This window comes from Colletotrichum navitas (assembly GCF_030913465.1).
Source record: "Colletotrichum navitas strain CBS 125086 chromosome Unknown LY79scaffold_140, whole genome shotgun sequence".
Taxonomy (NCBI): domain Eukaryota; kingdom Fungi; phylum Ascomycota; class Sordariomycetes; order Glomerellales; family Glomerellaceae; genus Colletotrichum; species Colletotrichum navitas.
The window spans coordinates 1-16,038 of NW_026850686.1; the positions used below are offsets into that span (position 1 = coordinate 1).

General features: G+C 54.8%; 5 protein-coding genes across 5 annotated transcripts; 2 read left to right on the top strand and 3 right to left on the bottom strand.

Annotated features, from left to right (window-relative positions):
• Positions 1 to 1,414: 1,414 nt before the first annotated feature.
• On the bottom strand, positions 1,415 to 3,051 carry LY79DRAFT_528884 (methyltransferase domain-containing protein; the record flags this gene model as incomplete). The annotated part of the gene is made up of 10 exons (XM_060556070.1): positions 1,415 to 1,575; positions 1,653 to 1,915; positions 1,990 to 2,127; positions 2,199 to 2,236; positions 2,293 to 2,315; positions 2,390 to 2,477; positions 2,664 to 2,686; positions 2,749 to 2,839; positions 2,900 to 2,950; positions 3,007 to 3,051. The coding sequence occupies 10 exons, from the start codon at positions 3,049 to 3,051 to the stop codon at positions 1,415 to 1,417; spliced, it is 921 nt and encodes a 306-aa protein (XP_060407572.1).
• A 740-nt stretch (positions 3,052 to 3,791) lies between these two features.
• LY79DRAFT_96143 (cytochrome P450) lies at positions 3,792 to 6,016 on the top strand. Its single transcript, XM_060565250.1, has 6 exons — positions 3,792 to 4,106; positions 4,185 to 4,381; positions 4,464 to 4,810; positions 4,913 to 5,038; positions 5,118 to 5,607; positions 5,680 to 6,016. Exons 1-6 carry the CDS (start codon positions 3,905 to 3,907, stop codon positions 5,806 to 5,808), a joined length of 1,491 nt encoding a protein of 496 aa, XP_060407573.1. The 5' UTR covers positions 3,792 to 3,904; the 3' UTR covers positions 5,809 to 6,016.
• Positions 6,017 to 6,223: 207 nt separating this feature from the next.
• On the bottom strand, positions 6,224 to 7,099 carry LY79DRAFT_528842 (S1/P1 nuclease; the record flags this gene model as incomplete). Its single annotated transcript, XM_060556067.1, has 1 exon — positions 6,224 to 7,099. One exon carries the CDS (start codon positions 7,097 to 7,099, stop codon positions 6,224 to 6,226), a length of 876 nt encoding a protein of 291 aa, XP_060407574.1.
• Positions 7,100 to 8,195: 1,096 nt separating this feature from the next.
• On the bottom strand, positions 8,196 to 10,040 carry LY79DRAFT_528870 (uncharacterized protein; the record flags this gene model as incomplete). The annotated part of the gene is made up of 1 exon (XM_060556069.1): positions 8,196 to 10,040. One exon carries the CDS (start codon positions 10,038 to 10,040, stop codon positions 8,196 to 8,198), a length of 1,845 nt encoding a protein of 614 aa, XP_060407575.1.
• A 1,005-nt stretch (positions 10,041 to 11,045) lies between these two features.
• On the top strand, positions 11,046 to 15,349 carry LY79DRAFT_96227 (DNA-dependent RNA polymerase). The gene has a single exon (XM_060565251.1). The coding sequence runs from the start codon at positions 11,137 to 11,139 to the stop codon at positions 15,313 to 15,315; it is 4,179 nt and encodes a 1,392-aa protein (XP_060407576.1). The 5' UTR covers positions 11,046 to 11,136; the 3' UTR covers positions 15,316 to 15,349.
• Positions 15,350 to 16,038: the final 689 nt, after the last annotated feature.

Sequence of the window (16,038 nt, forward strand, 5' to 3'; positions counted from 1 at the left end):
AGCTTAATAAAGTATAAGTAAGTCACCTAGAGTATACTAGCTTTAGAGATCTATAGTATAGTTACTAGCGCTAATATTGCTTACGTAATTAGTATAACCTTAGTAATAATAACTAACTGCCTTAAGATTCCTTATATACTAACTATCCTTTACACTAACTTATACTTACTCTACAAGTGCCTTATTAAGTTAAGTATAACAAAGGAAAAGAGGCTTATAATAAATATTATAGCCTTATAGTAGTTATATAAGTAATATAAAGTCTATAAAGTCTAATAGATCTAAGGTAATAATAATCCTACTAATAGATTTATAAAGTTATTACTAAATAAGGCATTAAAGCAGCTAGTTAGTAATAGGACTATAAGGATTAGAATAGAGGGATAGGTTTTATATACTACGTAATAGGTCACATAAACCAGAAGTATTATAATACTTTTAGGCCTTTAATTTTTATTACGTTTTTAGGGTTTTTAGCTACTAAGCAGTCTTTAGGTTATTTAGCTATTTCTCTTTACATAAGAAAGTTGCTAGTGTTAGGATATTTGTCACTAGCAAAGGGTGGAGCTAATCTAAGGTCACATGACTAACCTCAGCAGCTTACTCACTTACACCTCCACAAATATCCACGGCAACTGCCAACTTCAAACTTCTTCTTAATCAACCTTCATACCTCTTTCGCATCAATAGTAATATACGCTATTTGCTGCCTCTGGTCAACCAGCCTATGATACCAACATTAGCCTTTAAGCCCTTTATAAACCCTTTCCTAATGATAAATTTAGATAGCCTATACTTAGCCTTAAGTGTCTCTATAGCTACTAGTTAGGGTCAGGGTTACAAAATGTATATCAGAGCGATCAATGTCATCAGAATTAATTTTTATCTGTTAGCTGATATCCCGGTTGTATGACTCCTGTGAGCATTTCTTCCGCCATGCATCTGACAGGTCTACAGTCTCCAGCCACGCCAAAGCCCTATTGCCAATTCCTGCAAGAATAGTAACTAACTGTTAGCACATGGGTGATGCGGCCGGAGGAGGTAGGTCACGTGACACACCGCCTACCGGCATTATTCCCCACCCTTGCCGCCCTCACCTCTGACAACTATTGAGAATAACAACCACTAAATCACTCACTATCCATCACGATCGTGAGATATTTGGGATCCCCCTTTTCCCCTTGCAACCACTTATTTGCTGCTAATCCAACACTAACGTTCTTGAATTGCCAACTGCAGCGTCACCCCAAAGCTTGCCATACACACAGCCAGACTGCGGATGCAGAATTAGTATGCAGCCACTGACATCCTGGACGTCTTACTAGTTGTGGGTTCATTCCGGTTTTTGTGCGTAAACCACGTATCTAGAAGAAAAGTCTGAGCACTTTTTCCTTTCCATAGATAGGAGACGAACTTACACCGGCCACCAACCGTGAATTGACCTGTCTTTCATGTCCTTCCTGACGTCAACCAGGAAGACCTCTAGCTGTTCTTTCGACCACCCCAAGGCTCTGGTGAACAAGGCCAGGCTCAGGCCTGATAACCCTTGCCCCAGGTCCTCGTACGTCCACATGCCTACAAATCCTAGTCAGCAACCCAAAAAGCGGCGGGTGCTATAAATATAAAATAAAAGACGGTCCAAAATTGCTTACCCAATTCTTTAAACCTGGGGTCCCTCGGCCACGTGTTTGTGGGCCACTTGTAGATCTTTTCCGTAACGTTGACGAAGCCCGCCTCTGCCAGCTGCTCCTTGTAGAACTTGCAGCTGTCCAGCGGTCGCTTCCATATCGCCGCGGCCTCGAGCATATGCCTCGCCCACGTTTGGGCCGCACAGTCCGGGCCGACGGTCCCGTCGTCGCTTCGCAAATCGAGAAGGATATCGGACAACTCGATCCATCCTCCCGGCTCTAAGAATCTGGGGCGATAGGTTAGCCTGCTTCGAAGCGATAGCGCCGCCGTCGCGCTTGGGGTCACTGGTGCGTGACATACTCGTAGCTTTGCTGGATGAACCTCGGCCAGTCTGCAATCGAGCCGGTGAGCATCCGACCAAAGATGAGGTCGAATTTATAGGAGTATGTCCAATCGTCCTCTACGTCATCGATGTAGAATGTGACGTTTGGCGGGACGCTGTTGCATGAGATGTCAGCCAGGAACACCCCCCCTCCCCCCCCCTTCCCCATTGCTGGCGGAAATCTTACAATGCTGGTTGTATTGGGCTGAGATCTACGCCGGTGATCTGAAGAGTCGTATGTTAGTCATCGGGCCCTCCTTTGTTTTCGGTCGCCTGCCTACCAATGCCTCTGGATACTCATCGGCTGTCGACGTGCAAACAACAACGGTCAGCATGTGTTCTCCGTTGCCTCGGTAGTCAGGATCGAAGTGGCCATACCGAGGTCTATAGCCCATATGCCAGTTCCGGTTCCAGCATCCAGGACTCGGCGCAGTGGCTTGTCGCTACCAGCCGGGGAAACGAATAGCTTCCCATCGAATGTGAGCGTATATAAGTGATGTTGGAGGTCTGTGGCGTTTTGGTTGGTGTCATCTTCCCTACTCTGGACTAAAATTTGCAAGTCTTACCTAGCCTGTCGTTCTCGACCTGCTCACTTCCTTGTCAGTTTGTGCTGTATCTAGCATTCCCGCCTAGTGTTTATGGAGGCGCTTACGGCGTCATTTGGTAGAACGTATCCTAATTGTTGACCATGTTTAGCAACAAACTCGATTTGTGGATAGCACCAGCGCGTGACCTACTCCCTTCTCGGAATGCGTGATATGTTCTACCATTTTCCTCCCGGTATCTCATTATGGTGCTTGTCATGGACGCAGATGATTCGAGCACAGACTTTCCCCGCCAGGTCAGCTTTTTTTGGGTTCAGAGTCGTCAGCACGAGGTGTATCTTACAGCTCCCATGGTGGAATCCGCGTCGTCGTTGGCAGCGGTCTCGTCCGCATTCTGCAACCACCGTGAGCACTCTCGCCGCGTTCCCCGTCTGCGGGCAACAAACTCACGTCTGCTTCGAGTGGGCCGGCGTTCGCCGGGGTTGGGTCTACCATGCTGATCCGCTAGCGGTAGTTCGGGGGAAACGAAGGGTGTCCGATCAGTCGCGTGTTGCGCGTCAGACTCGAAGGCATGGATGAAACCACGCCGGATCAACGAGGTCTAAACAGGTAGGAAAGGTCAGGAGTCCGGGTTTTCAGAAGCCCTACCGGAGTAATTTACCCTCTTTCTTAACTGCTGGGTTGATCGGAGGATCGCCAGGCATTACTCCTCGTAACCCACGTGGCGGCCCAATCGCAGTCTGCGGAGCCGGAAACTTTTGATTTAAACGAGGCGTCCACCTCCTTTCCCAACGGTCGAACCCGCGTGAAAAGAGGTTGCATCATAACTCCGCCATGCCGAGAAGCCATTTATGTAGGGGTATGCTGGCCGATGTGATAGGACGGGGGGCATGACCCCCCTTGAAGCGATATCAGCACAGATGCCATCTCATTGGATCGAAGCTGACTGTCTTACCCGGCCGCCGCTCCGCGCTGCAGACATAGGTAGCACTCCCGCTTCAGCCCCGTAAATCACCTGAATTCTAAAACCGATGTAACTCGCAAGACACCGGCACTATTGGCCAAGACCCTGCGGGTAAGAAGATAGTTTGGAGCATTATCGTGCCATTTCTAGGGTGCTAGTTTCTTTGACCGTCCCACTGACCTTGGTTGGTCAAGTCAACCCCCATGCGCTGGCTCTCTTCCCTCGCAGAGAGGTGCGTGGAGCGGGGAGTTCGTCCCAGCGTTCCCTAGACTTTTCTTCTTGCTCTTTCACGGCCTGAGCCACCGAGTATCTCGCATCCGCGCTTTGAAGTTTCTTAATTATATTGGCACACAAACCGGTCCTCAGCTTTTCCTGACTGCGACTATGAGCCGGGATTACCTCGCATATGCGAGCGTCGCTGTATCGGCCCTCATCGCTTACAGCGTCGCCTCGATCGTCAACCAGTGGCTGCGGCTCAGGCACATCAAAGGGCCCCCGAGCGCTGGATTTTGCAAGTGGTGGCTCCTCCGCGCAGTGGGAGGGGATAGGGCGCATCTGGACTTTTACGAGGCTTGCGAGAAGTATGGTACGTTCGTGATTTGCTCTAGGCTTGCCCTTTCACCGAAGCACGAAATAATAACAATTTTCCTGTTCTTCCGCGCAGGGTCGATTGTTCGTGTCGGGCCCAACGATCTCATCACCAGTGACCCGGAGTTGATGAAGCGCATGCTCAATGTTCGGACGACTTACAAGCGATCGAACTGGTATGACGGGATGAGACTCAAGCCCGGCCAAGACAACGTGCTGTCCGCGAGAGACGATGAGTTACATCACAAACTCCGGTCGAAGATGGCCGCCGGTGTAAGCCAGGATCCGCCACCCGGTTACGACCACCTTTTTTTTTTCTCGTCTTCTTTTTTGCTAAAGCTGAAGCCATTCGTAGTATTCCGGAAAGGAAGTTGAGAACCTGGAGGCCAAGATTGACCAGAACGTCCTGCGACTGGTTGACCTGCTCGACAAATACGTCTCAGAGGACAAGCCTTTCGACTTTGGCGCCAAGGCCCAGTATCTTACACTCGACGTCATATCGGACCTTGCTTTCGGGGAGCCGTTTGGAGATTTGGCGACCGACTCGGACGTGCATGAATACATCAAGACAATGGAGGAAAACATGCCAACCATCATCGTGACTAGCGTGCTGCCATGGCTCCTCGCCCTGCTCTCGTCACCCCTGTTCAGGCACATGATGCCGTCCGAGAAAGACGCCATTGGCGTCGGGAAGACCATGGGGTGAGATTGTTTCTGCATGTCTCAAAGTCTATTCAAACACCCTTACATCAAAGTGGGCTTATAGCAAATCGCTGACAACATCGCTCCTCGCCCGACTCACAGCATCGCCAAGCAAGTCGCAGCCGAACGTTTCGGACCCAACAAAAAGGTCCAGAAAGACATGCTTGGGTCCTTTGTCGCGCGAGGGCTCAGCCAAGCCGAGGCCGAGTCCGAAATCCTAATGCAACTGTGAGGCCTCCTCCCCCCCCCTGGCCCCCTTGAGTTGATTCACATCCATCCCTGCAACGTTTTCTGACGGCGGAAAAAGCTTGGCTGGCTCCGATACGACGGCGACCGCCATCCGGGCGACGATCCTCCATGTCATTACGAATCCCAAAGTCACGGCCGCCCTCCGCGCGGAGATTGACGGCGCCAGCCTCTCGAGGCCCGTCGTCTCCGACGCCGAGGCGCGCGCGATGCCGTACCTGCAGGCGGTCATCAAGGAGGGCCTCCGCATCTTCCCGCCGGTCGTCGGGCAGATGTCCAAGGAGGTGTGCAACGGCGGCGCCGGCGACACGTTCAAGGGCGTGCACCTCCCGGAGGGCACCAGGATAGGGTACTGCGCATGGGGGATTTTCCGCAGACAGGACATCTGGGGCCCGGACTCCCACGTCTTCCGGCCTGAGCGGTGGTTGGAGGCCGACGCGGAGAAGCTGCGGACGATGGAGGGCACGTTGGAGCTGGTTTTCGGGTACGGCAAGTGGCAGTGCCTGGGTAGGAACGTGGCTTGGATGGAGCTGAACAAAGTCTTTGTCGAGGTTAGTCGCGCTCACCGGTGTCCATCTAGAGACCTGCCACCTTGGATACGTCTGCTGACATACAACGCCAAGCTCTTGAAGAGGTTCGATCTGGTACTGGTCGATCCTACCAAACCCTGGCACTCGGTGTGCAGTGGCGTTTTCTTGCAATCCCAATACTGGATCCGGGGATACAGAAGAACGCCTTCGGCAGGTAACTAACGAGGTTTCGAGTAATTCCACGACGTATATAATACTGCTTAAATTTGGCGCGGCTCCGAGTCGCATAGCGCTGCGCGGCCTAGTTGGTCGCTTAGGGTGGCGAAATTGACCTCGAAGCCAATTAGAAGCTACACCTGGGAACATTCAAGATTATATCATGCTAGGTGTAGATAAAAGTTAGAATACTGATGGATGAGAAGAACATCGCTTGGGGTGGCTTAGGTGTAAGATTGAAAACCCACGTCAGACAACCATGTTGCAATAGGTGCTGGTGGGCTTCTGAAACAAGTTTGAACCATCATTACATTGTGTATTTAAAGAGCAATGCCGTGGTGTTCAGGTGGCCTTTCTCTTATGCAGCATCAATGCGTTTTACCTATAGACAGGCTTCGACAAACACCCATCACTCCGACACTCAGGCCAACTCGGCGACGATGGCATCCAGCCACTTGGCCAGCCTGTACCCCTGCTTCGCGATCTGCATGCTCACCGTCGGCTCCGCGCTCGTCGCGTACGCGCCGCCAATTTCTTTCCCCTCCACGGCGTCCAGGCCGCTGGGCATCACGACCGTGCACACGAAGGCGTTGCTCTCCACCGCCCACGCCAGCGCCGTGGCCTCCGGGTCTCCCAGGTCGATGCTCGAAACCCAGGGTCCGGCGGCGGCGGCCTTGAACTGGCCCGACTTGATGGCCTTGGTGAGCGTCGCCGCCCACGGCTTGGCAACGGTCAGCACGCTCGACCCATCCCCGGCGATGGACTCCGGGATGCTGGTGTCCCACGCGGCGTGCAGGTTCGTCTTGGTGCCGTTGAAGGTGACGGTGACGTCGTTGCCGCCGACGTCGAGGTTCTCGCAGTGCAGCGGCTGGCCGATGTCGCCCGCGAAATGGATCACCATCTTGGCGGCCATCTGGCGCTGCGCAAGGGCCAAGGAGGGTTCGAGCAGGCGCTGGGTGTAGTTGGCGTAGGCCGAGACGACGCAACCCTTGGCCCCGCAGTCGCGCTCGAGGTCGACGCCGCACGAGTGGGGTGGGTCGTCGAGGGCGTCGATGAAGTGGTAGGGCGCGCTGAACTTGCCCTCGGCCGTGGAGCGGTACGTGTCGGCCCAGCTGGCGACGCTGGCGAGGTAGTTGTCCGTGGTGTCGCCAAGGAGCTGCTGCATGTATGTCTTCGTCTCGGAGGCGACGAAATTAGTCGCGACGTAGGCGACGGCGGCATGGCCCAGAGCACCCCAGGCGAGGGCTCCGGGCAGGACGGCGGACGCCAGAATCGTGAGGGGAACCAGGCGGGCCATTTGGGTGCCGGGATGGTGTATTTGGTACTACTGAGAGGAAGATGAGACGAAAGGAAGATGCGAAGGGCGTGAGAGAGACCTTGGCAAGTGAGAACAGATGATACGATGCCAGCAGATGGCTTGCGGGTTATATACGTATAGCAATATGGAGGTCCACTCGGCACCACGTGTAGCCAAGACTAGATTCCCGTTGGATCAACACAGGTTCCACGGACACGGGAAGGGTAGATAGGGCGTTTACAGGGCGAGACCCTGCGGGAAGAGCCCTCTATTCAAGCTTGATGATGTAGGCCATTATGACCTGCTCCTTTAGGCATCGCGAGGTTCACATGAATGCCGGGCTAATGTTGCCTTGGCCCGCCGATCCGGCTGTGGAGAGGCTACATCGATGTGCTATTGGACGAGCTCCGCCGGGGCACGCCAGCTCACAATCAGGCCTCGAATGCCGAGTTCCGGAGCATCAGGCGTCACCCGTATCAAGAGACCGGACAGTCCAAATATAGCCGTGAGAGGAGGCAGCGAGCAGGGCCAGATATCAAGACGGGGGTCATTGAGTGTTGAAGTTGGATTACACCTGCATTAGGGGGAAGTACACGACTGCCGACCCCGCAATCCTGCATCTGGACCTCTCAGAGATAAATAACGGCAGCCTATCCGAAAGAGGAAGGTCAGAAATCATGGCGAAAATTTCTTTAGGCTCACGTTTGCTGCGTGGGCTTCATGGTTGGGTAGTTTAGCGATGGAAAGGCAAAGGCCATGGAAGCAGAATAATCTCGTTCGTCTTTTGGTCGACGACCGAGTCTTTTGTATATGTGTATAATACAGCTAAATTGACAGTTGTTGTTGTTGTTGTTGTTGTACACGGTGAGGGAGACCTCGGACCGGCCCTATCTTGTCTCCGGTGGTAGCGATGCCGCATGCCGTGAACAGTCAGCCCACCTAGTAATCGGCGCAATGGGTGCCGGTAAGCGCCGAAACCCGCCCACGGCCGAAATGACTCAATGAATTCGAGGCTGCCTCACCCCGCTATCATCCATCAACGGCGTTGTTATCGAATCCGAACGGTGCATGTGTCATGTGTGATGGGAGATACGGCTCAGATGTTTTGCCGTATGGCCTTGAGCTCTTTCAGCATCCTGACAAACTCCGTGTTGGCGGCCTTGTGGCTTTCAGTCGACTGGCTGCCCCTGGACACCATGTGCTCGCTGATGTGTTCGGCATTGGGGTCGGCAATGCGGATGCATGCCGTAAGGTCAGGCCAGACGGCGTTGTCTGGCAGCACCGGCGGCTGTTCCAACCTCATCTCGGGAACACATTTCCTCAGGGTTTCAATGCATCTGGCCATGCTGCCGGTGTGCCAGGCCACGGCAAATACTTCCCTGTACATCTCCGGTCCTCTACGTTGGCTGTAACGGGCGGGAACGCTCCATGTCTCCCAAAACTGTTCCCAATTGCCCTGACTCGCGTAAGCCTTGAGCAAACGGACCAACTGGGCCTCAGTTGGCGACGACTGTGTCCCTTGCAGCATGACCATCTCCAGGTTGGACTGGATGTTGCGAATCTTGTCGGCCTGAGAGCCAGATGAGGCAACGGCTTCGATGATGGTGACAAGCATCTCGTGGTCCATAATGGGCATGCCACGTTCGTGCATCGTCGTGATGACCTCGGTAGCAAGGTCGGCTTGGTTCCGGGCATGGGCCTCGTCGGCCGAGGGCGCGCGGAAAATGCCTTTGAGGATGTCCAAGCACTCCTCTACGCCGACCTGCGCCCCCTCCCACCGGATCTCGTTAACACGCTGGCGATATTTGTTCAGCGGGTCTGTGACGGAGTTCGAGCTTGCTGAAGGAGTAATACCTGCGCCGACCGCCTCGGTGGGGGCCTGTTGAGCGGCTTCTTCCGATGGCCGAGAGAGACGAGTCGAGAAGCTTCTTGTTTGGGTATCCTTGGAGTAATTAGGTCTGCGGGCGCGAACGTTGGCCGTGGTGGGGAGCTTTCCGAAGCGATTGTGGTACTCGGAAGTCTCCTCTGCCACCCTGCGCTCCTGGGCTTGGCTTCGGATGAGTTGCTGGGTCCACAGACGCTCGAGATCCAACTCGTTGCGCCGGGACTCGGTCATGACCTGTACGACAATGGTCGAGCCGGTGACGGGCCCACCAAATCCGGACATTTTGCCCTCAGCATCGAAGCGAGCAGCTTCGTTGTAGGTAGATCCAGTGGTGCCGAGGTTGACGCAGATCCATCCAGTCGAAATGCCGTCGTCGCCACCCCTGGCGGCCATGGCACTCGTGCCTAGCAGCTTTGCTTTCCTCCTCATCCTTCGCAGCTTTGTCTTGAGCTCGCCAGGGCCAATGAGCCCGTCGGCATTGGCCTCGATCCTGTGGTGATGGCGAAGCCACTTGACCAGTCGCGAAGACGACACGTGTAGATGCCGCTCACTTCGGGCCGTCGCGAACAGCATAAGAAGGTTCGGTCCCAAGGCGGGAGGCGGATCGAGGGCGCGCAGGTCCAAGAGGGAAAGGTCATCGAGACCCATTTCTTCGTAGACGTACTTTAGCAAGGGCTCGAGCAAAGCAGGCGAAGATTCGGGCAGTTCAGGCAACGGTGACACCTGCTGGGTCGGTGCATGCGTAGGGGGCTGAACCTGCAGGAACCATGGTGTGTCTTCGGTCTCGCTGGGCTTCGCTTCATCGGGCTGTTCGATCTCCTTCGCGGCGTTCTCTGATGTCTCTGAGGAGATCGGCTCGTTGTTCGGCTTGGGCGAGGGCGTGTCGGGCGGCAGGGCCGAAAAAGCTCTATGTAGGCTGCTACGAGGGCGCAGAGTTGTGTTTGCTGCGACAACGGGAGCGCGAAGGAAGCTGGCCGAGCTGGAGGTGACGGCTCTCAAGACTTGGTTGCGGCATTGCAGGCAGCCGAGAGCTGCAAAGGCTGGTCTTGAGGCCATGCTTAATGTGTCGAGTTGCTGCAAGCCAGGAAACCGTTGGCTGCTGGATCGTGGAACTTTTTATTTTTTCGTTCGAAGTACCCGTAGCTTTGGCCCGGGCCAAAATTCTCGCCTAGAGCTTAGACAGGGACTTGGGGGGGCGGGTGTTGATTTGGAGGGACGTGCTTGAGGTGGTGAAGTGTATTACGTGATCGACCCTCTTCGGCAGGAGATGCTCCGCTGTCCCGGCGCCATTAACACGAGCTTCGAGCTTCTACTACAGTATGTAGTACAGAACGTACATTGAATGCAGTCGCCACGACTAGTCTCAATTTGTGTACGTATGAGCGCATCTGTTTGTCTTGTGAGGACAATCTCCAAGTATTATCACCTCAGTTTAGCACTGTAATGCTTATGCTGTTTCATAAAGCCGACGCACAGCGCACACACGAGCCTACCTAACCTTAGCTACCCAGGTAGGTACCGAGATACATATGCACCTACTACGATAGACGGCACTAAGCAGTATGTACTTACCCGTGAAAGGGAGAATGCAGTGGCGAATGAACATCGAGAACGCATCTCATTGGTCGAGAGCCCCACCCACCCCTTTTGGAGTGGACAGAATCCAAGGCTGGAAAAATTCCGTCAAACGCCGTTGGTCGTTCCATCCCGGCTAAGTGGGGCTAGAAGACCCCGAGTCAAGACGATTTAAGAAAAGGGAAAGAAAAAAAAAAAAAAAAAAAAAAGGGAAGGAAGAAGGAACCGGCGGCAAAATTCTGATAGCTCGCGCCTCTCCTATCGACAAGACAAGCTGCTGCATTTCCCCCTCGTATCAGTCTGCATCTACCACCACCACTCCCCGAAAACAAAAAAACCTTGCCTGTTGCACTTGCATTTGCAAACATCTATCTCCCTACATCGCGTCGCTGTAGATTCTTTCATTGTACTTTTGTAATATACTTGTCATTCTTTTATACCCTTTTCTATCCATTAATGCACCGACACATCTACTAGACACCCAACAGACTTTGCGCTGTTGCGCCAATCTTGACCACGCCACGCCACGCCATTCCTATTCCTTTGCTTCACGCCGATTATCGCGTGAGCTTCCAAGATGCTTCTCAGGAACGGCCGGAGAGGCCTGTCCCTCCATCATGTCACCGTCTTTCGACCCTTACGACCGACTCCTCGATTCGCCTTGACAACGACCAATGCGAGCGAAAGAAGCTACCGCTGCTTCACCACACAGCAAAACGCGCGTCCCATACCGAGACGGAACAGCTTGAGTGCTAGCCGTAATCTCGCCACTGCCGTCAACGAACCCCAGCCCGGCAATGACTCCCAGTTTGAAACACTCCACAACGCCGTCCTACCTCTCTTCCGGAAGACCGCGGCTGGCAGCCATGTTCATGAGCTGCGCGCTTTCGATCCCTCCTCGCCCCTGGTCATCGAAGAGGCGTCGATGGCTGCCGCTCGCGGGAAAGCAAACCTGGCTGGCATACCTGGTGATGCCGAGGAGATGCTCCTCGTCTTTCACGCTTGCATCCGTGTTGGCAAGATCGACCGCGCCGAACTTGTTCTCAAACGCATGACCTTCTACAATGTCTTTCCAGGAGAAGAACTCATCTTTCTTCACAACCGATACCTCCGCGCCTCTCTCGATCAGATGCGATCAAGGCCAGACAGGAAACAGGCAGAGGGCCTCCACAAATGGTACGAGCTGAACATCCGCGCCAAGGACTTGCCTCAAACTGCCGAAACCGTCGCCTGCATGCTCAAGGCCTCGCTGCTCTCAGAACACAAACTCGACAGACGCCGCCGCCTGGTGACCCGATACATGGGCTTGGCCCCCGGCGAGGCTGGCCTCCAGGTCCTGTCAATGGCAGACATTCTCACCGACCAGGATCTTGCCGTCATCACCGATATCTGCCCAACCTACAACCTCGCCCCCACAGAAAACGAGGTACCGGCAGACGCCGAAGCCGCCGAGTCCCCGATCGAATCCGCATCCGAGGAAGCAGCAAACCAAGCCGCCTCTACTCCGGGGCAATCTATGCCAGAGGTTTTGGCCACGCCCCAAAAGGGTTTCGGACTCAAAACGCTGAAGAATACCCTGAGTTTGTTCGACGAGATCCCCCAGAATTGCGACATCTCGACGTTGCCTATCCGCGAGCGAAGAGAAATCCAAGCTCGCCTTGAGCGTGACTGCGTCGATGCCGCTGTTGAGCGGTGGCGCGAGGAGAACGAGTCCTTGCAGAAGATGGGCCTCAACACCTCCGTCTCACACGCCTCCCTGAACTCCCGCCTATACGACTGGCAACTTGCCTTGGAGGCTCGGCTGAAGGAGGAGCTGGTCAGGATCGAGGCTGCCGAGGCCACGGCCAAGAAGACTGCCGAAGACTACGACCGATGCATATACGGCCCTTTCCTGCGCCTGTCCACCCCGAGCCGTCTGTCAGCTGTCACCATCCTGGGCACCCTGAGCTCAACCGCCATCGCTGGCGTCGATCGAGGCATGCCCATCTCCATCGCCATCGCCAACCTCGCCAGGCTGGCCGAGGAGGATATTAGAGCCCAGCTTGCTGCGAACCAGAAGCCGAAATCGAAGCCGAAGAGCAGGCGGGTTGTCATGACCAAGCGCGAGCGCAAAGCCTCGCCCGAGGAACCCTCCAAGCTGCTGAGTGACTCCGAGGCCAAGGCATCCCCCCTCCCCGACACCCCTTGGCCTCCTGCGGTCAAAGCCAAGGTCGGCGCCGCGCTGCTCTCGGCTCTCATCGAGACGGCCAAGATCAAGGTGGTGAAGGAACATCCCGAGACCAAGACCCTGATCAGCCAGTTTCAACCCGCCTTCTCCCACGTCAGCCAGCTGAAGAGGGGTAAAAGGATCGGCATGATGCTTCTGAACAAGGAGCTGGTCAATCTGATGAAGAGAGAGCCCCAGGGTGACTATCTTGCCAAGCATTTGCCAATGGTTGTTGAGCCTGCGCCATGGCAGGCGTTCGACAAGGGCGGCTTCTTGGAAAGCAGAGCGAACCTGGTTCGCATCAAACAGGGTGGCAAGGACCAGAAGCTGTACAGCGAGGCGGCTATCGCTCGCGGAGATATGGACCAGGTCTTCAAGGGTCTGGATGTCTTGGGCAAGACAGCATGGCGGGTCAACACACCTGTTCTCAATGTCATGCTCGAGGCCTGGAACACTGGCGAGGCTCTGGCCAACCTGCCTGCATTGAACCCTAATATCCCCGTACCCCCCGAACCCGAAGCGTCCGACGACCCGATGGCGCATAGAAACTGGGTCAGAGCCGTCAAGGCTGCCGAAAACGAACGAGGCGGCTTGCACTCCGTCCGCTGCTTCATGAACTTCCAGCTGGAAATCGCCCGAGCCTTCCGGAACCAGACCTTTTACTTCCCCCACAACATCGATTTCCGTGGCCGTGCCTATCCCCTGCCGACCTATCTCAATCACATGGGTGCTGATCACGTCCGTGGCATCCTCCGCTTCGCCAGGGGCAAGGAACTGGGCGAAGATGGTCTCAAATGGCTCAAGGTCCACCTGGCCAACGTCTTCGGTTTCGACAAGGCCAGCCTCAAGGACAGAGAGTCGTTCGCCATGGACAACTTGGTCAACATTTTCGATTCGGCAAACAAGCCGCTCGATGGCAACCGGTGGTGGCTGAAGGCCGAAGATCCGTGGCAATGTCTCGCTGCGTGCTACGAGCTCAAGGCCGCTCTCGAATCCCCGGAGCCCACAAAGTTCGTCTCCCATCTCCCGGTCCACCAGGACGGCACCTGCAACGGTCTACAGCATTACGCCGCCCTCGGCGGTGACTCGTGGGGTGCTCGACAGGTTAACCTCGAGCCCGGCGACAAGCCTGCCGACGTTTACTCTGCCGTCGCCAACATCGTCAAGGACCACATTGCCAAAGACGCCGCGGCCGGCAACGCATTCGGGCTGGCCATGAATGGAAAGATCACCAGAAAGGTCGTCAAGCAAACTGTCATGACCAACGTCTACGGTGTCACCTTTGCCGGCGCCAAGAAGCAGGTCTGCAAGCAGCTTGACGCGCTGTACCCGAATCTGCCTGAGGAGTCCGGGTTCTCCAGTCTCGTCCTTGCTTCGTACGTTGCCACGCTGGTGTTCAAGGCCCTGTCGTCCATGTTCAGCGGCGCCCACCACATTCAGTATTGGCTCGGTGAGATTGGCGGACGTGTTTGTAGGGCCCTGTCCGCCGAGCAGCTGGAGCGGATCAACAACGACAACCTCCTGCCTTCGCCATCAAAGACAACAAGAGCCGGTGACAAGAAGACGACGACCGACGACCTTCTGGCCCAGTTCCGCGCCACGATCGTTTGGACTACTCCCCTCCGTATGCCCATTGCCCAACCCTACCGCAAGAGTGGCACCCGCATCATCAAGACCTCCCTCCAAGAGCTGTCCCTAACCGTCCCTGAGCGCTCCGATCCCGTCCACCGCAAGAAGCAGCTCCAGGCCTTCCCCCCTAACTTCATTCACTCGCTCGACGCGACGCACATGCTCCTGTCTGCGCTCGAGTGCCACGAGCTCGGCCTCGACTTCGCCGCCGTCCACGACTCATTCTGGACTCACGCCGCTGACGTCAACGTCATGAACCGTGTTCTCCGTGACGCTTTTGTCAGGATCCACGAGGAAGACGTCATTGGCCGTCTCTCGGCCGAGTTCGAGGCCCGGTACCGCGGCTCGATCTACCTCGCCAGGGTTAACGAGGGAACCCCGGTGGAGAAAAAGATCACCGCGTTCCGTAAGCAGTCAAGGATGTCGTCCCGGGAGGAGCTTCTGATGGAGTACAAGAGGCAAACTCTCCTCCGCTCCTCCGACCCCGAGCAGGTCGCCGAGGGTCAGAAGATGGTCACGCCGGCCAGCATCTTTGAGGAGATGTCGGCCACCGAGTCCCTCGCCGAGCCTGAAGACATGGGCGGCCTCGGGCTCGGCGCCATCCCTGACAAGGCCGACGAGGCGGGCGCCCTCGCGGCCGAGATCGAGGAGGGCATCGACGACGAGATCGCCGCGGAGGCCAACGAGGAGACCGAAGCGCGCGACGGCGAGTCCCCGGGCTCCCAGTGGGCGTCGCAGATGCTGAACAACATGAAGATCTCGCACTTTGAGCAGACGATCATCAACAAGCCCAAGGCCGCAGAGTCCAAGACCAAACCCAAAACCATCCAGGTCTGGCTCCCCTTGACCTTCCCGCCTATCCCTAAGAAGGGCGACTTTGACGTTCAGCGCCTCAAGGACAGCGAGTACTTTTTCTCGTGAGAATAAAAATGGCACGGCCCCCCCCTCCTTTGCCCTGGTACGAATTGCGACGTGTGGATATTGCTTTTTAGTCACGGTCACGCATGAGAGAAGGTGATGAATTTGCATAAATTACCGGTTTGCATCTGCGAAGGCGTTGTTGAAAAGAAAACAAAAAAACCAGTACAAATTTGGTGTACAACGGAGGCGTTTCAAAAGAAGAAAAAAAGGGTCTAGCACAGATGGCTGTATAAATAGAGAGGAAGTAAGAGAAAGAGGGACGAATAAAGGAGGACGTTGACATGGGTCGATGATGTAGGATGGAATCTCTCACACCACACAAACATGGGGAGGAATGAGAGGGGGGGAAACAGAAACTATGTACCATACTATCTCCATCGTCCAAAGACGGGCGATGGGAATAGAATATTTATTAAAAAAAAACACTATTGTTCAAGTCTGTTGTTGTTCAATGATCTTGTGACTTGATGGAGGAATTCGTATGGATATTTGAATTTTTGGATCATGATGTATTTTATTGTCATTCCTGGTACTCGAGGGGGCATCTCCATTTCGAGCGTTTGTCCTTGATCCTATCAGGGCATATCCCGGGTAATCCAAATGTCGATCGAGTGTTTGTCAACACCAAACCATGGTCTTCAGGACTTGATAGAGATTGAACAAACGACCTCGGCGTACTCGCTACTCGATGGAAGACGTCTAAATGGCCATTCAATCGGAACG

Excerpts from the sequence above, each read along its gene's own strand:
- LY79DRAFT_96227 (XM_060565251.1), top strand. The coding sequence starts at position 11,137 with ATGCTTCTCAGGAACGGCCGGAGAGGCCTGTCCCTCCATCATGTCACC.
- LY79DRAFT_96143 (XM_060565250.1), top strand. The coding sequence starts at position 3,905 with ATGAGCCGGGATTACCTCGCATATGCGAGCGTCGCTGTATCGGCCCTC. Across the intron at positions 4,382-4,463 it reads GGTCGAAGATGGCCGCCGGT|TATTCCGGAAAGGAAGTTGA; the intron begins GTAAGCCAGGAT and ends AGCCATTCGTAG. Across the intron at positions 4,811-4,912 it reads GGCGTCGGGAAGACCATGGG|CATCGCCAAGCAAGTCGCAG; the intron begins GTGAGATTGTTT and ends CCCGACTCACAG.